Consider the following 22,311-nt stretch of genomic DNA (forward strand, 5'->3'; position numbering starts at 1 on the left):
ATTGGTTTAGTGTTTTTGATATGTTTACGTGTTGCTGTTCATGCTCTATTTTATACGTTTTTTGTTTGCATTTAGTACATATTACTAGATTTAGGTTAGCATTTACTTTGTACAAGGAGTGCAGAATTTCTTATGTTCGATATATGCATTTCTCAATGTATGTTCGAGCTGTTCCAGTGGCAGTGTTTTTTACCCACATTTCAAAGGTGTCTAGTCATTCACACGGAGACCACGAGTGTATAGTTGACATTTTCTGTTAATGTTTCTGTGATATTTGTATTGTCCCACTGTGTTTTCTAGCTCACTGTGCTTTTTATGCAGCATTACCACATAGTGTAGTAATGTGATATCTTTTTGCATCACACTGTTTTGCAGTTCACTGTGATATTTTCATTTCAGCACAATGAGGCTAAGATGCAACAACTACATTTTGAATCTTGTTTGGGAGCGCTAAACTAGTAAGTGGTCATCTCGCACAGTTTCACAAATGAAAATGGTCATCACTGCAACATGCCAGCGATTGATTTCATCTAGTTTTCATTGTAAACAACTCGTTGCGGGAATAAATTTTGAACGTGGTATGGTTTGGGAGCCGCGAGATGGCTGAGCGAATTATTCTTGCTGTATGTTATCAAAACAACTCGCCTGTTGTTTGCCGTCTTGATTTGCGTATTTTTTAGCATTGCAGCAGGACTGCAGTCGTAAATTCAAATTAAATGTTATTTTAACATTCACACAATGTTTAGGACAATGAGCAGAAAACCAGCCCAACTTGACGAGCACAATTGCTCGTCAAGCCTGGCGTGCACAATTGAATGTTTGTAGTCAGTCACTATGAGAAGATATGGACTTATGTATCATGTGTTCATACAACATGTTACTAATGGAATCTCGATTTTTATGCGTTCTGGTGAAAAGAATTTTGAGACGTTGCTGCATTGTTCGCACAATTTTGTGATAGCAACATTCAGCACAGAGCGCCGCTCATATATGCTTGCTCCAATCTAGTCTGTTGTGACTGTGATCACTAATATGGAAAAGGGTGTTTCTGTTGCATATTTCATGTGCCATTTAAAGAAAATGCAGCATTTTGACATTGCCACCTTGCTTCATATTGAAGCACAAGAAAGTACTTTGTGTATTCAAATGTGGCAAACACAGCCCTGTCATGTCTAGATGCACTAGAATCAGTGTAAATAAATTATGTGTGGGATATGAAAACATGAAAATTCACCGTTCCTGTGTACTTCAAAAAGGTCCAAGACAGCGCTGCGCTGCTGCCGTCTCTGAGCAGCACGTTGCGTGGTGTGAGCATATGGCTCCCCCTTGGCTCTCCATCGTCATCCTCAGCTGGTGGCATGTCCACGACATACTCGTCCAAGGTCCAGTCGCCTGCATGCAACGCGATGTTGTGGAGAGCAAAGCAAGCATAGATGATTTGCGCTGCCCGATCGGGGTTGTAGAGCATCGTTCGAAAGTGCTGCAAGCTGCGGAACTTGCTTTTCAACACGGCGATACACCTTTACACAACATTGTGCATGGATGCGTGCTCCTTGTTGTATCGGCCTTCGGAAGTGTTGCACAGTTGACTGCCAAGGACTGGAATTAGGAGCCATGGCTTGAGGGGATAGCCTGCGTCTCCTGCAATGTAAGCATAAAAGCTGAGTGCTCTGCCCAGATGATACACATTAATACTTACCAAGCAGATATTCGCCAGGCTGCAGATGTGCAGCTAGGCGTGCACGCAGTGGGTTGTGTTCCCACACCCAGGACTCGTGGCACGAATCTGGGAATCATGGGTCTATGACAATTATGCGCAGCCATGCTTTGCACATCTGCGATGAGGAGCGATATAAAATAGTACTGCATTTATACTCAGAATAAATCCCTTTTTTCTACGCATATGCAGGAAACAATGCGTACTAGTACAGTCATTGGTACAAGGAGCTTCACTTAGAAGGAAACACAGGGTGTAAGCACACTGAGGAGGGGGGAGTGTGGGGGAAACGACCCCACCTCTGCTGTACACATGGCTACGACTTCCACTGAATGATCGATAAGTGAAAAGCTACGCGTTGCTCTTGCGAAAGAACACTCGTAAATACCAAAGCCAGCTCGTCCAATTGTGATTGTTAGCACTTTCGTGTTGGAAATACTTCCCTGTCGTGTATATACTTCTGCTACGTCTGCTGCCCATATTACCGATTACCTCTAAAATGCACAATTCAATTGCGTATGCATGCCAGTGCAAAAAAGGCAACTGGCTCACGCACAAAACACTTGCCACTTATTATTACCGAGGCCCTGCGAGCCACCATCTAGCTCGCACCCAATTCCCTGCAGGTTCTTTTAGATGCGGAAGCATCTTATACTCGCGCCTTGTAGTGCGCCGTCCGCACCGCTTCTCGAACATTCGACAGCTGACGCGCGCGCATGCGCCGTCGCGCCGTCGCCCACTCTTCCACCATCTGTGCATCCCTTCCTCCTCTACACACCGCGCGCGCTTCACTCCTCCACCATCTGTGCACCCTTCCTCCTCTACACACCACGTTCGACATCTACGATTCTCCTGATTCTCCAGTGGACGCGCATGTGGCGTCGCGCTTCGAGAACATTCAACAGCTGACAGTGCAGGCGCCGTCGCGCTGTATATATACTCAAGGTCGGCGCTCGCTCGCTCAGTTGCCGCTCGTCGGTTGGTTTGTACGGCGCGTCGACGTCCAAGGTCGCGGTGAAATGAATTCCAACTAATCCACAAACACAATGATCGACGTCCCTTCGACCAGCGCCGCCCTTTCGCATACGTGTGTACGTGTTCACTCATTTAACACCCCCTCCTACAACCACGTTAACCAATTTAGCCATCGACCCAAGTAAGTCGCAATTTAACAACCCATTTCACAACCACGTTAACCAATTTAGCCATCGACCCAAGTAAGTCGCACTTTAACACCCCGTTAACCAATTATATGCTCCGCATCCTCCTCAGTGTTCCCCCGAGGGAAGCTGCGGGCAATTTTTTTCATTCGTTGCATTATTACTTTTTCCAGCTTCGGCGTCACAACTGAACAATTGCTCCGAAGGGCGAGTAATAAACGATCCTAACAGTACTAACGATCATGACGTTCAGGACATAATAGCCCCTTCTGGACATGAAGCTCGCCGTGTCGGCCAGTCTGAATCCCTCTGGCTTGCGAATGGTGACCAACGTGCCATCGGCACACGCCAGCACCCCTGGGATGCAACCGCGTAGCACAAACTCCACCTTTGCCTCATCCTTAGCAGCTGTTGTCAGTAGGAAGTCCGCCACCCTTTTTCTAGCAGCCACGGTAATGATCGCCTCCGTCACCTCGTGAATGGTGTTGCTCACTGCCGGCTGAGACATACCGATGTCTTCCTCGCGACCAATTCTCGGCTGGAAGCTACCGGTGGCGAAAAATCGCAGCGGGCACAACACCTTTCTCTCTGTGGAAAGGCCACTGGCTCGCTGGCATCCGATGATAGGGTCAAGTTCGTCGCACAAGCTACGCACTGTTCGTTTGGACAGACGAAAACATTGCCGGAACTCTTCTTCACTGAACTCTTCAAATGCATCTTTTACCTCGCGTCGTCGCCTCTGCTCGGTTAAAGCTACCGCACAGGCAAGGCGAAGTACCGTGTCAGTGGGAAACGCCATGTTGTCTAAGTGCCCCGGTGCCGAAAAGTCGCGCATTTTTTTCATTTCAATCCAATCCAGGCCACCTTGCAGTCATTTCAATCCATCCGGTTGCTTTCGGACAGTCTCTCCGACCGTTCCATCGCCTTTCTCCGAAAACCGAAAAAAAAAAGAGTCACGTGACACTCCAGTCCACGTCACTCATAACGTCACAGCATTCGTCACAGCTTGTATGGGCCAATCGCGTGCGACTCAATGAAAGAGACCGCCTTTGTCCGGATTTGGAACTTTTACATAATTGCACCACAGAAGTCTTATGGCCGAGTAATGCTGTCAATGTCACCTTTCAAGTTTGCTGTGGCTATAGCTCTTGAGCGTCACTTTGAAAAATCACGCAATAGTAGGCGCCCGTGTGCACGCGAATAATTTCTGTTCCATATGTCAACGACCGCACTCTGGCGGTACGCTGCTACTGCGCTGGGTGTCGAAGTTTCCAAAAAGTAGTATTCAGTATACTCACCGCACACTTTGCGCAGTTCTTTCCTTCTCGAGTCTTTCTGTTTTCGTTGTAGCACTGTAAACGTGCATGCCTGGGCGAAAAGATTTGATCCATAGCACTTTTTCTTTCTTTTCATACGGTTCCTATCACTGCGCAGCTTTCACCCGAGGAGACTATAGGATAACGCCACCATGTGCATGGCCGTGCTCGCGGCGCTAACGGTGCACTTGGCTGCGTTCGGTCACAGCCCCACCGCTTCAATGGTCTGGTGCAACTGTGCATGGTCTTACTAAATGATTCGACAAACTTCGACAGTTTTCTTCTACGATGAGTATTCTACATTTAGCCGCTGTTGTGACCTTTTGTCTCGTATGCCCAAGATTACCCGGCTGCTACTTTATGCCGAGCTGTGCTCCTCACCCATAGAGTTTCTTAACACACACTGGAGGGAACTCTGGCGCTAGTGTCTATGGGAGCTGCAACACACGGCACTTCGGCGAGAATGGGAATGATGGGTAGTACACACATTTGTTGAATATTCGTACGTCTTGCCTGCTTTTGGCTCTGTGTGTGTTCGTGTGGCTTGGAGCTGTTTTCTTACGAAACAAGTATGTGCAAATGAGCAGCGGTTGCGCTTCATCATTTTATTTTTTTAGACTTACTTTCCAAATCGGCTCACGAAGTTCAAAGGGGTTCAATCTTTCTTTTTAAAGAAAACCGAAACACAGCAATAAACGAAGCCGCAAATACTATTCGCAGCCCGCAAATACGAAGACTAGGCAAATGTGTGTTCTACCCATCATTCCCATGGCCGCTGAACCGATCGGAGTGCCAGAATGCCCTCTAGTTAATTTTAGGAAACTCTATGCCTGCACCCACTTAACAAGATGTCGAATATCTGGCTGTAACGCAACAAAAACGGCTGGGAGGGGGGGGGGGATAATGCTATTTTCTTTTTTTGTGTTTTGAGATGCAATGAGGGGACTTTTAACACAGGCAATAAAAATATCTGCTGTCTTCATCCGGCTTTTTGATGTTGCTAGCTAGAGCCAGGAAACTACCGAAGAAAAGGTCTGTTTCCGGGCTTTCTCTAGCATCTTACGCAAGCTATGACTGAAGGTCTGTGCTTTAAAACCACTTGTCTTGCTAGTTGATTGCTCACTTGCAAAGAAAATATTCAGAACGTTTACCGACGGCACATTCACACGCCCACACTCACACACACTGGCACTAAACACATGCAGCACTCACTTCCAAATGTTTATTCGTTTGTTCATTGAACGAATGCTTTGAAGGTCTAAGTGGTTGCGAGGAACCTAATCAAGGCGCACGTGGCACCTTTCATATTTAGCACTGGCATGTTTTCGTTTGTTGACAACCAGCTGGTTACCTTGAAAATTGAATATTGTTATGTCTAAGAAAGAAACTAGCTCCCCCCAAAAAATTATCTTTCTTTGCTAGTTCTTGGGGGCATGGGCTGCATGCTTTGATGGCAGAGAAGCAAGTTCTGAAAACAACTACACGTGATCATAAGCGGGATAAAATGTGGATGTCAGTCAGATTTACTCAGGAAGTCTATTTTGCCTTTAAAGCTCATTCAGACTAAACCCCAAGAAAATTTTCCTCCACCGGATTCACCCAGACTCAGACTCGATAAAATATTTCCCAACTTTATTTACTCTGGGCTCAAATTCACCAAAATATTATTCACCCGGACTCACTCAAACTAAAACTCACGGCTCTATGTACCCGATCGGAGTCTCGACTAGTCTTCACCATCGTGGGTGAGTTTGCTTCCCTGCGCATGCGACTACGTTCTCTTGAGCTCAATTTAAAAACGCAAAGGCTGAACCTAAGCACGAGGTTGAGGTTCAACGCTGAAATACTCAATATCAATCTGCGGCGTGTTTTTTAATGAAGTTATTGTTCAGTTCTGTCCTCAATACGGGAATTATCACTGTCAAGAGGGTTAGGCTCGATACCTTATCGATGCTGGCCTTCACAAAGCATTTTGCCCTTCTCTCATCCTGTTCGCTCACCCTCGCAAGCGGAAAGAGTTTCTTTTTTTGTTCGTAGAGGGGGAGGGGGGTAATTGAGATGAATTGGGTGTTGCGCTTTCGAATTGTTTGTGAGATACTATGCATGTCATGGATTATATACTCTGTATATGGTTGTAAACATAAGACAATATCAATAAACTGTCGAAAGTTCACATTCTATTTGTCATCTTTTCTCGTTATTGGTTCACAGTAGACGGCCATAGTTTTTACGATCAACTCAGTTCCCTGAGCTGTTCCCCATAACATATTCATTAGAAACGAGACGTGGCTTAAGCTCGACACTCTTTATTTTCCTGGGACTTATCTATCAACGCTGAAGTAGGCATGTGCTATGATTTTGCCAAATCAGCAAGCGCTGGAAATCACATTCATTAGAAACAGCCCAGCTTTCAGCTCTTGGATCATTTACGGTAAATAGCAAACGTATTACTCACTTCAACTTTCCTCTGGTATTCCAACCTCGAGAACTTGGTTTTCTGTACTTCTATAGCTTCCAGTGCAGCGACCTCTATTACCGTGTAGCTGCTTTGGACTTATGCCGTCCCTAATGTCCTCGGTGAGCATTATTTCGATCAAGTGAACCATACTTTATGGGATTAAATACCCGATTTCAAGGCACTCTCAATAAATTGAGGCACCAGGGTTCACCTTGAATACTAGTTCCCGAGTCAACAAACTCGAGTTACCGCTACACCAAATAGATTACGTCACCTATGTCTGTGACTTGCTTCCTCATACTTCTTTTATCATCACTATCATTGAATTACTGCCCACGTCAGCGGTAAACTGTTTACCTTTTCTTGAACATTTCCAGAACGCTAACTTTCACCGGGAGCTTTTTCTTTCACTCTGTCTTTGTCAGACGCAAAATGATTCTTGCAAATTCATGACAATTTCGCGTGTTCATCTACAAATGTCCGAATGCAGGTGACGTATGCTACGGCTTCAAAAATATACGTTCTCCACGCTATACAGAGACGACACAGGATATACAAGTTATGTTGCGCTGCCTGGTAGAACGTGCGATGTACTTGCTTTTATAACCTATAGCTTTTACACCTCTAGGTGGGGGCCGAGAAATGTCGTTTCCTGTAAAAGAACTGGCCTAGTCCGTAGATCTTGTTCGGCAACATTCTCGATGAAGGTTAATGAGTTAGAAAAAAAAAGGGGGATAAAACTTACAGCTCGCAAGGTAAAGGACTATATAAAGGACACCAATATTTTGTCTATTTCCGGGCTTTTTCGCTGATGGTGCCATCTTCCGCGAAATTATTAACCTTCCAATAGGTGAGTTAGGACGAGTGCCCTGGGAATTACAAGTTACACCGCATGACGAGGCCGAACACCCAGCTTCTTCCGGCCTCACGCTCCAGTGTTGCACCGGTGTCGTTCTTGTAAAGGACATCGAAATATAATACAACTAGTCGTATAATATTAGGCGATCGAGTCATAAAATCTAGCAGAGTTTTTTATTTATTTATACGTACGATGCATGATAAATGACTGTAAGTGGTCAAGTGAGACGGGTGATTGAATGTATTGCTCATTAATTAGAAAACATTAAAGCAGACAACAATAGAATAAACAAGCAGCATAAAGTCATGGCATACAATAAAGGCACATGCGGTATTTTACGATGCAAACGAGACCACGGCTGAAAAATTGAAAAAAGCACGCATAGATTTTGAAAACATTAAAATATTGAGCACTGAATTCCCATTCCGCAGTACTAACCTTTTCCGTTCTTAATAGTCCACCCACTGAGTGATTTATCGCCATAGCGTGTTTGTGGTACATGGCACATACAAGTAAAGGGCGGCTTTAATAGATGTGAGTGAGTGAAACAACTTCACGAACACTACAATAGGCGCAAGTTACCTCAACGCTACCTACCAACCTCAACGCTACCAACTGAGTTGAGTTACCTCAACTCTACCAACTCAAGGCCGCGCGAGGATGGTCGGGTTTAATGGTAATCCACTGCCAAGACTGCGGCTGCGTGTCCCTCTTTAAGCGTTTCGAGGTACTGAACAAGCACCACTCGCAGGCCTCGCGTGAGATAATTTAAGCCTATCGCACAAGTATGTTTGATGGTATCCAAGTGTAAGTTCCTCATCAGATGCGCTTTCACAAAATAGATATTGCGATTCTTCGTCATTTTTATGCTGCGTATTTGTTTCCAGCTCAATTAACAAGAGACAACAGTTTGCCTTCCGAAGCGGTCTAGTGGTTAAGGTATTCTGCTGCCGACCCGCAGGTCGCGAAACCGAATCCCAGCTGCGGCGGCTGCATTTCCGATGCAGGTGGAAATGCTGTAGGCCCATGTAATTAGATTTGGGTTCACGTTAAAGTACCCCAGATGGACAAAATTTCGGGAGCCATCCACTATACGCCGTCTGTAATAATCATATGGTGGTTTCGGGACGTTAACCCCACATATCAATCAAGCAAAAGACGTGAGGTTTGCCGAAATATTGCACCGCAGTGGTTCTACGCATGCCTATATTCTTCTTTTCTCGCCTATATTTGTACACCACCTCACTATTACATCATTGTTGAAACTCAGCGTCCTTGCTTTTTCGCTTTTGTAGTTACGCTGTAACAACTTTTAGTTTGCGTTGTTCGTACATTCACTTAAGCTTTTAGTGTTTTTACGTGCAACGACATCAATGCCGATGGGTATAAGTATACTCCTCCTTGTACGTTGCAGCACTGGCCTCGGTGTCTCAGCAGGTCAACCATGCTAAGCAATGGTCTCGTTATCGCTAAGCATTTTTTTCCGCCCATAGGAGTTGTGTGTCATTAAAACCACTCCCACATGTCGCACTTAACTTATATTATTGCTCTTTCTTAGAGTTGCCTTAAGTACATGTGCTTAGTGAAAATGTTTAACGATTTTGAGTACTTGGTACCGAACTATGCGGGAGCAGTAAGATGTCAGTAAATTTTCTATATATACATCTTGGTAGCCAATGGCGAGAATTCACATTTCTCAGCCAATATTTCAGCACAACCGCTAACCGCCGAGGCTTCACAAAGGCGGCACTGGTCCTTCATTACATCAAGAAATTCTTGACCCAATGTGTTCCTAGCCAATCCTCCTCTAAAAGTTATTTCTATTTATTACTTCACTTCAAGCATTACATCACTTCGACCGTTGACGTACTTCAGCTCACTATACAGTTATTACAAGTTTCTGGCCCATGGGGTAAACGTTCACTATATATATACACTTTCATTTCCCAGAGCAGCAAGAGGCTAGAACGGCCTTTTTTTTAGCACCATTCTGATCACATGCCTTACGATCTACATAGCAGGTGTAAACCAATCATCTTTAACGACAAATGTATGTGGAAGTGCTTTCAAGAACCATCTGCTGAATCTCGACGGGAACTAAGATAAATGAAATATGGATAAAATATTTGAAGAACATTTTGTCCACAGTGCTTAGGTAAGCGTGTAAATTTGTGACCTTAACTTATGAAACCAACAAATAATGAAGCTGTTTAGGGACGTTAAACCCCCCATATTAATCAATCAATCAACAATGAAGCTGAAAATTTTAAATTTATAAGCCGTGCCTAACAAAAGAAAAAGAGCCCTCGATCAGTCCCCCATCTTACATTTATCTTTTTACGTTGTACCTTCCTCTACGAAACAGTACGCGCACAACGTTTCAGCAATTGTGAGCTGTGTGTATACGCTGTTTCATTATCAGCCTGAGCAGCTAAGCACTGCGGGGAAAGTTTTGATATAAAATAAAAAACATAAACAACCAATCAAGCAGAGCATAAGCTCGACCAGCGTATCTGTCGTGGCGATGAACTTGCAGTTGAGACAACATACTCTACAACAGAACGTGGGTTTCGGGAGATAAAGCCTTTATACAATATGCCTAGAATTTAACGACTGCAGAGTCTCTCCCACGCCGCTAACGCGTGGAGAAAAGGTAGAGAAGGTAGATGAAGGCGCCGACAACGGTGAATATCAGCACAGCGGTGGCGGCAATGCAGAACGCCCAATGGACCGCCAAGTCGTGCTGGTTGACTTCAACGTGGCGGCGTTTGTTCTCCTTGCGAGGAATATTGATGTTGATGGTGGGCTCTAAAAATTTAAAAAAGGTTGAATTAGACACGAAAACCCGAGTGAGTTTATTCTAGTGCACGGCAAACCAGAAATGCTTACATGATAAAAATTATTTCACTTACCTCGCTTTACCTCGGGCATCGTCGGGAAGTGTTTAGCATTTTTCATTGCATATTCTTTTTCTTGTCTTCTCTTATCATCTGAGATCAAGTGCTGTACCCTTTCGTTTCACCACCGATGGGTGGCTGGGCTTTGTCAAGCTGTCATTGGAAAGCCTTTTTGCGGCCACGGTTTTTCACCGTAAATGTTCGTCTTGGTGTCGTCAAAACAAAGTTGATTGATTAAATGATCGATTGAGTGATCGTTTGCATGCAACACGGCCACGGTTGTTGCTAAGTTATTCAAGTATAGGGTGGGTTAGATAGGTGGTTATTTTTCATAATTACAACTAGGTGTTTACATCCCAAAACCACAATATGCTTACGAAGCACGTCATGTAGTGCCCGGCTTTTAGCGTTCTGCCTCCATAGGAATGCCACCGCCACGGCAGGGATCGAACCCGCAATATTCGGATCAGTAACCGAGTGCCTGCACCTCGGATCTACTGTGGTGGGCAATTACCTGTTATTTATTTATTAATAACTATAGCCTTATTATTACTTACAAATATCCCAAAACAACACCAATAATAATAATAATAATAATAATAATAATAATAATAATAATAATAATAATAATAATAATAATAATAATAATAATGTTATTATTATTATTATTATTATTATTATTATTATTATTATTATTATTATTATTATTATTATTATTATTATTATTATTATTATTATTATTATTATTATTATTATTATTATTATTATTATTATTATTATTATTATTATTACAGTAATTTACTTCGCATCCCTGTGATTATCCTTCATGAAAGGTGTGAAACTAAAAGCGAGGAACGCTTGAGGGAGGTCTCACACCAATCAAACACTGAAATACTCATTTTTTTTTCCTGCACGCATTGAAAAGTCAGCCCTCACGTTAAAATCGCGGTCGCGTTACACTAGAGCGAATACAGGGTTATTTCACTGCTGGTAAGCATACTATACGAGAGCTGATTAAACTACAACCTATTTTTTAAGCCCTACTCACTGCCCAATGACCGATAATCTGCCCATTGTGGCCCAGTGCCATCTCCCAGCTCTTAGCTCCCCCTGGTATATGGCATCAGAAAGCATTAACACTACACAACAGAAAGGAGAAAGGAGATAGACAAGAGTTATACACATGTACAGCCACGGGCAGGTTTGTGTAGTGTGTGTGAGCAGCCGGTTTTAGCTGAGCGGCGCGACACCTAGAGGCAGTTTTGGGCTCGATCGTGGTCAGCCTGACTACGAGGCCGCGCATGCTCCTGACTCATCACATCAGAGCCAGAAGCTGCCTCAAAGTGTCACCTCACAAAGCATTCAACTAGGAAGCCTACATGACCACCTCTTGTGATCATGTTGTCTCCCTACAAAAAAAAGCGGCTGCTTGCGTGCTCTACACTGACGTCTTATTGTAAAGCTGGCTCTTTTTTATAACATACTAGAATGAACCATGTTGTCCCAAAAACATGCCAACTTTCTTTAAGCAGCACGGCGGAAGTGACGGGATCATGATGTGTTGACTAAGAGGCGTTTGCGCTGTTCATCTCTAAAACGTTGACTCCACCTTCGCGGTGATCGAAAGGGACGTGTTTATGTTGGTCAGTAGTCGCGGGAAATAAGCATATCTTATTTAATTAATAAACTAGGTTTGATGGTAAAACTTGAATCATAATTTGAATAGTCGCTTAGTGCAACGCTAACGCAGTCAACGCTCCCCCGTTTTGAACGGAACTGGCTTTTTTATCTACTACTGATATCAAGCTTCGACCCAAGAAATTTCACTTACTGGGACCCGGTGGTATTCGAGCTGGTGTCGGAGCATTCCGCGATGGTCTCCGCGATGGAAAAGGGTTGTAGAAAATTTGATAGATTGGACGGCCCGAGTTGTCACCGGCTTGCATTGGTGGCATGGGACCGTAGGCGTTGGGCATGCCCTGCTGAAACTGATAGGGGTATGGGTAAGCAGCAGCGCCACCCTGGAGAGGCTGCGCGCCCACCCCAGCAGGTCCAACGTATGCAGCACCTCCAATCTCGTTCTGCTGAGCCCTTGCGTCAATCGGCCCGAGGAATCCAGGAGGCGCTGGAGTGGTCTGCTCGGCCTGCGGCGCGTAAATACTGCTCGCAGAAGCAGCCGTCGTCAGGCTCGGTCGGGCACTAGCACGTGCACCCAGAGCAGCCGGCCCGTCAAGCTGTGTAATTGACGCTTTCTTCTGCGGCGTTTTGCTCTTGTGGTGTTTTTTACTAACCGAAGGGCGCTTTTCAAGGGCGCCACTGGCCCGCCTGGACGGCGCTGCGGGTGTGCCGCTTGCAGCAGCTTGAATCCCACCCTGCTGAGCATTTGCCCCGACCTGACCCAAGTACCCAATGGCAGGACCAGTCGGGCCGACCGGCCGTGCGGCAGCTCCGGCGGTCTGAATCTGTTGTCCGCCTGCGCCGACAGGTCCCACGTACATGGGTGTAGGAAAGGCAGTCCCGGGCGGTGGTGCATACATTCCACCTGCAACGGCTCCACCTTGGTTGAGCTGGCCACTGGACACGGTCGGCATGATGTACGCACCAGCAGGCGCGCCTTGCCCGACTGGCTGTACAAACAAGCCAGCTGCGGCAGGTGCCATCTCGTTCTGCTGAGCATTCGCTCCGTAAGGGCCAGGGTATCCAGTGGCTGATGCGCTGGGACCAACTGGCTGAGCATACAAGCCACCGGCAGGATCTGCGGTCGAGATTTGCTGGGCATTCGCCCCATATGTGCCTGTGTATCCAGGGGCTGGTGCACCCGGCCCTACTGCCTGCAAGTACAAGCCGCCTGACGCTGGTGCCGGCTGTGTCTGCTGAGCAATCGCCCCGTACGTACCAGGGTATCCAGCGGCTGGAGCACCGGGCTGGCCTGGCTGAAGATATGTGTCATTTGCAGCAGCCCTCACCTCATTCGGTTGGGCCGTCCCCCCAGTAGTAGCATTCGATGGCCAAATATCGACCGCCTGCAGTTGTCGAATGAATTGCTCGAAAGACATTGTCTTTTCTATCCTCCTTGGGTGCACCGCTCTATGGTGGGTGGGGCCTCTTATTGTTTGCTTGCTTTGCTTGATCACTCTTCACTACGTGGCGCTTACCCACTGCCGAGCTCCACTACGAAGCCAAGCGCATAAGCCCAAGATTCTTATGGTCGTATTTAATTTTATCGCACCGTGGTATGACAATTTCGTCTGTAAGTACACAAAAAATTTCGGTAAGGCCTGTACAAACAATCTGCAATAGTCTTGATTGAGTTCTTTTATATTTGAGACTCTGCCCACAGATATAATTGTGTGCGTTGGTGACCATACGTGCGATGATAAAAACTGGTCCACTGTTAAAGCAAATATATACTTTTGGGCATCTCCAAACTTCGCTCTCTTGCATATACACTGTGGCATAGATTTGCTTAAAAGCGCTCCTATTCATCAGTTATGACTTTTCGTGGCAGACTAGTACCCAGCAGGAACAATTTCTCCACGTGCAGTTGCGGTTAGGGACCAGGATTATGAAATGTGCTCATTCGAATGTTGCCAGTATTAGTGGGCTGTATTCTGCGTGCACAGCGTCATGGTTTAAGCCGCAGTCAAGAAATATTTCTTAGAGAAGGATGTCCATTTAGGCGATTTGGTAACCGTACATTTCAAGAAACAACGCAGAAGGAAAAAGAGGACACAAGTAAGAGGAAGTACACAATTTTTTTATACTACCCGGTTCATGGCCAATTCCCCTGCGTGGGTGTGTGGCACTATTCGAGGTTCTACTCTACTCTACTGAACTATGTCTTGTGTGCTCTTTCGTACTTTCGTACTTATTTTTCTTCTGCGCCGTTTCTTGGGAATATTCGAGACATTTCTCGTAACACTGCATCAGCTGCATTATGGATGCGCAGCCCAAGTGCATTTATATCAGTTCCTTACATCGCTTTTCATCCCTCGCAACTGTCATGGTTCCTTCACTGTTATAGAAGGAACGAGGTGCAGTGGCGAATATGTCTCTAGTGCTAGGTTACATGGAAGCTGCGTCACACGCCTGCCACGGTGCTCTGGTGGTGGCGTGAGTGTTGGCTCAAAAGCCGCTGCTTCAATCCCTACAGTGTCAGCAAGTTTTCGATTCCAACAAAATATAAGAGGTCTGTGTACCGTACGATTTAAAAGTACGTTAAAGGATCCTAGATGATCGAAATAATCCGGGACTGGAGTTGTTTTGGGACGTTAAACTTCATAAAAAAAAGCCCACTGAATCAGGGTTAGCGGTCTCCTCAAGCACTTACCTCAAGCTGTCTAGCTTTCAGCTACTCGTCGTTATCGCAATGCCTACTGGCCTAGAAATCAATTCAGATATTGTACGAAGCTTAAGTCAGTCAAATCGCCTGGCTCACGAGGGACATAGAGAAGAACTAGCGTCCGCTGGCAACCGGAGGATCACCACCACCATCATTACCATCAACTGCACAAGAAGTTTGGAAGACGACTTCATATAGAAATGTGACGAATGATGCTACCGGAAGAAGCCGACAAGGAAGAAGTGGGCGTGCTTTGGGAAAAAAAGGTGACGTATGAGCCAAGCCACGCCTCCCATATCTAGCGGTCAATATATAGCAGAAAACTTCCACAGGTCCGGGCCCACAGCAAAGTCGAATCTGGTTGGCCCGTCCTACAAGACTTCCGTGGCCGTTCAGGTATTCTGGAAAGAGTGCGCAGCCCTGAAAGTGGTTGGGCATTCTAGGTTAAACTTACACCTTCGAGGACTGAACTAAAAGTGTTCCAAAAATCCAGTGTGTAGTATATTCCGAGTCACTAATAACACTAGGAGTGTTTTCGTGATCACTAATCACCCGATATTTATCTAGCCCACCTACTGCGTAGGTGGGAATAGACATCATGATTTAGCGAGCAAATGAAATAAGATCTTTGTTGATACGAAATTGTAAGTTCTATTACACATGCAATTTAACATTGTGCTCACATAGGTCTTCATAGTATACAAATCAAGGAAGTTCAGCGTATAATACAAGCTTTAACGTACATGCAACAGAATGGGGGTTTTAGGCGACAACAAATTATCAACACAGATGATTACGATCGGCGCATGAGGAAGTTGCTGCGCCGTGTATTTGCGTAAATAAAATTATTTTCCCGCGAAAATCACGGTTCATATCTTCAAGCTCTTCCGCAGCACGCTACCAAAAACGTCATGGATGCATACATCACATCGGCCGTATGGTGAATAGCGTCCAGATTGGGCTGTCCGAGCTCTTCAGCAGGGGGCAACAATAGGTGCCGTGGATGCATACATCATATCGGCGATATCGTGAATAGAGTGCAGATCGCGCTGTGGAGTGCGAAACATCTCGGCCAGCGTGGACACTAGCTGCTGAGCGTACGAGCGTGGCGACAGGACACGCTCCTTGCCGTACGTGCGGTGTACGGCCTGCAGGCATCCCGAAGTGGACTGGCGTCAACGACTGATCGTATCAGCCGGGTCGGCGCTGTTAGCCACGACTACGGTGACCAAAAAGTTCGTGGCCGCGTGTTCGGTGGTCGAGATGACCGCGTATACCGTGGCCAAGCCATCGTGCAGCCTCAGGAGGAGTGACCACAGGGAACCAGGCTGCGAGGTTATCTCGAAAGGGCGCCGGTTCCAGACAAGCGCGTTGTGGAGCCCCAGGTCTGTGTGGTGCAGGTACACGTTGAAGAGTTCGAATGGCCTCGCGGTCCAGCCTTGGCCTGCGTCGTGGGGAGTTGGTGCGAATGCAGCACAAAGCTAAAAAGAAAGCCCCACTTATTTCTTGGAAATTAAAGCATGCTGGTTGACGCAATATTCATTTTGGTCCGGTGGTCGAGCTGGTACCACCCCTAGCCGGGGCGGTTGGCCCACGAAAAGAGCTATACAGGATACTAATTATTTATACGGACTTCCGGAAAGTAATGCTTCTACGTAGACAAAATTACTCGTCCCAGTACGGCAATAAAACCCGGAATGCTTTACTCTGAGAAATTCGTACACAAAGCTTTGTGCTATCGAGCTACAAATGCCCTATTTTTCTACTTCGTCTTGTACGTTAATCTGCTGAGCTATAGGCCTTTACGCGCCACCAAAAGACAGAATGTATCAGCAAAAAAACGTCTTGTGTCATGCCATAATTTGGCGCACACATGCTCATGCCCGTATGTCTTCATCTTCTGGCACTTGACCACCATGTATAAAGTCGTCCGCTTCAGACTGCGGATCTCTGAAGGGTCATGCATGCACAAATGCGCCTAAGCGGCGCCGAACACTCTCTTGATTGATTGGATTGGATTGGATAAACTTTTATTTATTGGATAAACTTTTATGTATGGGTGAAAAAGGGTGGGCGGGGGGGGGCATAGAGGAGGAGAACTTATGCGTTGCTTTTAGGGAGCGGAGTAATGGGGATCAGGGGAACAATTTTGGGTGTAGCTGCCTCTTCCCTCAAATTAGAGGGAAACGGCACGAAAGATGAAAACCAGGCAGACAAGGGCATATCAGTATGCGTCCTTCTCTGCGTGGTCTTTTGTATTACGTGCCATTTTCCTTCAATATGTCGTACCAGCATGCTCGAGCAACGACTTTACCTTCCCCATCATCCACTGTTGGTGGCACCTCTGTAACTTTAGCGGCGTTTAGAGATTCCACCTGAAGGTAGCCTGCCCATTCTGGTAAGCATACCTCGAAGGTAGATGAGTGCCGAGCACAGCAGGTGCAGGGACTTCCACAGGTGGAGCTCGTGGATGCAGAGGTCGCTGACAGCGAGGATGCCAGCAAATTGCTCGAGGCCGTCATTGGGTGTTAGGGTGACCATGTGCGCCTGGATGCCTGGCGCGTTCGCCGCCACTGCCAGTACCGACAGAACGTGTGGGTGGTCGCCGGGAGCCCAGTGCCACAAGTTGTCATTCCCTGGTAGTCGTTCTGCGTTGTAGTAGGGCATCCTGTCGTTCAGTGAGCCCCAATAAAACATCTAAGCTCTTATGCAGGCTTAATTGACCTCCGCTCTTCAGTGGCATAATTTTACATGCCTAAAGCTATTTCTCGACCATGCCTTAATACTTTTCTGGTAAATGTGCATGTGTGCTCGTAAAATAAAGCTTGTACTGCTGTAGAAGGTGTTAATGTTCGCTGATGAATATCACCAAACTTTCAACAAATATTCCACTCAATTTCAAGGGGATATAGTATGATATTTTCCTTCACAAAAACTGCTCCACCAATAAGAAATTACGAATAAACAACTGAGAAAAAGTGCTGCTGCAGGCTACGTCTCGACAACCTGTCTCTAGGTCCAAGACTTGCTTCGTTGAAGTCAAGAAAATCGAGACGACTTGTGAAAGTTTACGTTGGATTGCAGCTGCTTTCAACAAGCATCAACTGGGATCAACAGGTCCCAGATAACTTTCAAATGAAAGCAGCTCGTTCCAGTTAAACTCAACTGACCAGCAACACTAGCCATAAGCGTTTGAGCTGGAAGCAACTGGTCTCCGTTGAAAACCAGTGCGGTTCAATTGGCAGCAAGTGGGGCCACTTTGTTCTAACTGGCAGTGTGACCAAGTGTCCTTGTTGTACGACTCTCTACAGTGAAAGATGAAGAAAATGCTGCCCACATCTTCCCACGGGGAAACTCGAGTAATTGATTCGCAGAGAGGGGGGGGGGGGGTATCACGTTACTGTAGCGTCATCAGGTATACTTTGGAAACGCTTAGTTGTTTTTCGTCTTTGCTTTTCCTATGTATTGCATGAAGGAGAATTTAGCGTTGCCTTCGACGAGTGGTGGGACGCTGATGTGCTGTCCAGTGCCTACATATACGGGTTGGCCAGTGAACGGTTGTGGAGCTTGAGCAGTCGGTTTTTAATAGCAGACGCTGCCTGCGTCCGCCTTCCAAGGCGAGAGAGGAGGGGAGAGCAAACAGTTGGCACAAGACGCGAGGAGCGAGCATGCGCAGTGGGGTTGTGAACATCGCCGCCGACGCACGACACCTGACCTCATGTGACTAAAAAACACTCCGGATATAAAATGAACTCCCGTGTATTCGATGTAGCGTTGGTGCACTTGACAGACAGACAGACAGACAGACAGACAGACAGACAGACAGACAGACAGACAGACAGACAGACAGACAGACAGACAGACAGACAGACAGACAGACAGACAGACAAAAAACTTTATTGGGTCCTGAGAAACGCTGCTCCTTTAGAGCAACGTCGCGGGCCACTCCCACATAGGAACGGGGAGGCTTAGCCTCACCACCGCGTCGTGGGCTCTTCGGACAGCCCATAGTTGTGGTTGCAACTCTGAACTTCGTAAAGCAGAGTCACAATATTCTTCTGTGAGCCGACTCGGACCCCGTAACGAGGGGCACTGCCAGAGCATATGTGCTAAGTCACTAACCTCACCACAATCAGGACAGGTAGAGTCAAAAGCCTCTAAGGAGATTATGGTGAGGAAAAATAGGCTTCGATAGGACCTGGTCTGGAGCATTCTAAACGTGATGGCTTGAGGTCTAGACAACTTGTTGTGTGGTGGAGAAAATGACCGCCTACTCAACTGGCAGTGTTTAGCCACTTAACTGAATGTAAGTAAAGCATCCCTGAACGTCTCACTGCCAACCTGCGGACCTACGTCCTCCCCAGCACGGACGGTTAGTGAGCGCGCCCGGGAGTGAGCAGTGTCATTCAGGTTTACTTGAGAGTCCAGTAGGGGTTAGAGATGTTAGGAAACCAGGTAATGGTATGTAAAGAAAGTGTCCGATTTTCAAGTTGTTTAAATACTTCAGTACAGACAGAACCAGAGGCGAAATCCTTGACCACTAACCTTGAGTCGGTGAATATTTGTGATCTACTGTCATCCAAAAGGGCAAGGGCGACAGCCAAATGTTCGGCTCTTGAGGGAGTAGAGTCCCTAACTGACGCAGCATTGAAAATAGAGCCCATATGATTGACGGAAATGACAGTAAACCTAGCTGAGCGACTGTGCTGAGTGGCATCGACAAAACAAACTGAATGAAGATCGTTCCTGATGTTCTTCAGAAGTGTGATGACCCTAGCCCGGCGCCTTCCTACGTTGTGCTGAGGATGGACGTTTCGCGGAAACGGAGAGACCTGGATGGCAGTACGCTGTTCATCTGGTAGTTGAAGACGGTGATCCTCTACGAGCACTGGACTGAGGCCTAGGACTGACAGAATCTTTCTACCAGCCGGCGTAGACGACAGGCGCATTAGCTGTGCAGTTTCTTGGGCTTCAATGATCTCATCTAGGGTGTTATGAACTCCTAGCTGCATCAGCCGTTCAGTGCTTGTTCGCACGGGGATGCCCAACACCCTCTTTACGCTTTTTCTGATCAGAGTTTCCAGCTTCTTCTTTTCGAATCTATACCAAGAGTGCATGGCAGCAACGTATGTTATGTGGCTCATGAGGTATGCATGAAAGAGCCTCAGCAGATTGTCTTCTCTGAGTCCCCCCTTCTGTTCGAAACCCTATTAATCAACCTTATTATGTTCTCGGTCTTGGTTGAAATCTTAGTGATGGTTTGTCCGTTGTACCCGTGTGACTCTATAATCATGCCCAGTACTCTAATAGCGTCCACTCTTGGATTGGGGGTGCCACTTCTGGTGGGAAGTACAATGTCTACCTCTGATAAAGGGTTCCAGTTTTTTGGCCTTGCTCCTTTTCTATTGGGCCTGTATAGAAGCAGTTCCGATTTACTCGGGGAGCACCTCAGCCCTGGGCCAGCAAGGAAGATCTCTGTCTGATCGATGGCTTTATGGAGGGCAGTCTCGACTTCCCCTTCGCTACCTCCGGGACACCAGATGGTAATATCATCAGCGGAAAGCGTATGGTTGATGCCCTTCACGTTAGATAGAAGTGTAGGCAACTTGCATACAGCGATGTTAAAGAGAAGCGGAGATATCACAGCTCCTTGCGGCATGCCTTTAGGACCCAGTGCTATGGGAGAGGACTTCAGGTCTCCGATATTGAGCGTGGCCTTCCTGGATTCGAGAAAGGAGCTGACGTATCTGTGGAAGGCTTCGCCTAATCCAAGGTCTGAAATGGAGTTTCAGATGTGCGCGTGAGAGATGTTGTCAAACGCTTTTTCCAAGTCAAGACCCAGGATGCCTCTTACGTCCCTTTTGTTCACGTCTATGATTTGATGTTTGAGCAGCTTCATTGTGTCCTGTGCGGACAAAGACGGACGAAACCCAACCATGTTGTAAGGAAAAAGACCTTTCTTCTCAATGTACATAGAGACACGGTTGTAAATGACATGCTCCGCCAACTTGCCGACACAGGACGTTAGCGATATGAGCCTTGAATTGCCTAAACCTGGAGCTCGCCCCGGCTTGGGAATGAAGACAACCGATGCCGTTTCCCAAAAGTCTGGGACAGAACCTTCTCTCCTTATGCGATTGATCTCATCGGTAAGGAAATTGATGGATTCATCTTCCAGGTTCTTGAGGGCCTTGTTTGAGATACCATCCGGCCCCGGAGCCGATCGTCCATTAAGGTTTTGAAGAACTTCCCAAACGTCGCTGGTGGTAAAAGGCACTCCGAGCTCATTGCAAAGGGGTCCAGTGTAAGACGGGTAGTCGAACAGCTCGAGGAGCCAACGCATAAATATCTGTGAGCCAAACCATCCAGTATATCGTCTCCGGAATCACACTGTCTTGCGGCATGTATCAGTTTAGCAATGGCTTGCCTTTGATTGCTCTTGAAATTCGACTCGTGCAAAAATTGCTTTAGCAAATTTCATTTCCCTCCTATTCTCATTTGGCCGTCAACAAAATTGCACACCTCATCCCACTGCTGCCTAGAGAGGGTTTGGCAGTGGTCCTCGATGGTTCGGTTAAGTTCTGCAATTTTCTTGCGGAGCCAACAATTGAGCCTCTGCCCTTTCCACCTATTCAGCAACGATTTCTTGGCCTCTAGGAGGTGCGCAAGGTGGCTGTCCATCCTATCCGTTTCTAAATCTGTGTATATCTTTTTTGTCGCCTCACCAACGTCTCCCTTGAACTGTTTGGCCCATCGATTCAGGCTGGGGGCTGAGTCTTCCGCTTGCGCGCGTTCTTTTCTAATATGCTGGAAGTAATCCCAATCTGTGAAACTAAACTCTCTTACGGGTTTTCCTTTTACACTGATATGGGTAGCTAAGACATTATGGTCACTACCCAGATCCACGAGCAAGTTGTGCCAAGTAGCAGATTCAACATTTTTAACAAAGGTAAGATTCGGCGTGGTGTCCCTCGTGCAGGAGTTACCCATCCTGGTCGAAAACGCTAAGTCCGTGGCCAGGGTGAGGTTCAAGTTCGCCGCTGCTTGCCACATATCCTCGCCTTTACGGGATGACCGAAGATAACCCCAACCCTGATGAGGAGGAGCGCTGAAATCCCCGCCACCACAAGCGGGGCGATACGGAACCTGGCGGCAGCCCTACTGAAGATCGCCGCAAACCTTTGTTTCAAGTCATTTGGTGAACTATAATTATGCAGGATGAAAACGCGACTCTTTAAATAACCCCTCGGAATAATTTCGACCAATGAGTGTTCAACTTTACTACTGTTCATAGAAATATCATGCGAGATATAGGTGTATCCCCTAGATACGAGCGTGCAAATGCCCATTCGTCCGTCTCCCTAAAGAGCGTGAGATGTGTAACTCGGCAGAATGACAGAATCCGAAAGCGTCTCCTGAAGCAAAATGACGTGCGGCTTTTCAGAGTCAGAACGAATGAACTGCTGAAGAACTGCCTTCTTGCGGGTAAACCCCCAGCAGTTCCACTGCCGAATCCTAAACTCATTAGGCGGGCGTGCCATGGTTAGGCTCGAGAGATATGT

General features: G+C 46.5%; 3 protein-coding genes across 3 annotated transcripts in view; all 3 read right to left on the reverse strand.

The window, feature by feature from the left end:
* Positions 1-805: 805 nt before the first annotated feature.
* Positions 806-3,385, reverse strand: LOC142765955 (uncharacterized). The gene is made up of 2 exons (XM_075867761.1): positions 3,116-3,385; positions 806-1,392 (listed from the first exon to the last, which is right to left on the reverse strand). Exons 1-2 carry the CDS (start codon positions 3,383-3,385, stop codon positions 1,249-1,251), a joined length of 414 nt encoding a protein of 137 aa, XP_075723876.1. The 3' UTR covers positions 806-1,248.
* Positions 3,386-10,066: 6,681 nt separating this feature from the next.
* LOC119168519 (uncharacterized) lies at positions 10,067-13,541 on the reverse strand. The gene is made up of 2 exons (XM_075865369.1): positions 12,239-13,541; positions 10,067-10,318 (listed from the first exon to the last, which is right to left on the reverse strand). The coding sequence occupies exons 1-2, from the start codon at positions 13,461-13,463 to the stop codon at positions 10,146-10,148; spliced, it is 1,398 nt and encodes a 465-aa protein (XP_075721484.1). The 5' UTR covers positions 13,464-13,541; the 3' UTR covers positions 10,067-10,145.
* A 1,917-nt stretch (positions 13,542-15,458) lies between these two features.
* LOC142765956 (uncharacterized) overlaps positions 15,459-22,311 on the reverse strand; it is a 42,822-nt gene continuing 35,969 nt past the window's right edge. Inside the window, exons 3-4 of the mRNA XM_075867762.1 lie at positions 17,158-17,397; positions 15,459-16,193 (exon numbers count right to left, since the gene is read on the reverse strand). Of these exons, the coding sequence (XP_075723877.1) occupies positions 15,925-16,193; positions 17,158-17,397 (509 nt within the window). The 3' untranslated portion in view covers positions 15,459-15,924. The remainder of the gene's footprint in view (positions 16,194-17,157; positions 17,398-22,311) is intronic.

Source organism: Rhipicephalus microplus, chromosome 6 (assembly GCF_043290135.1).
Source record: "Rhipicephalus microplus isolate Deutch F79 chromosome 6, USDA_Rmic, whole genome shotgun sequence".
Lineage (NCBI taxonomy): Eukaryota > Metazoa > Arthropoda > Arachnida > Ixodida > Ixodidae > Rhipicephalus > Rhipicephalus microplus.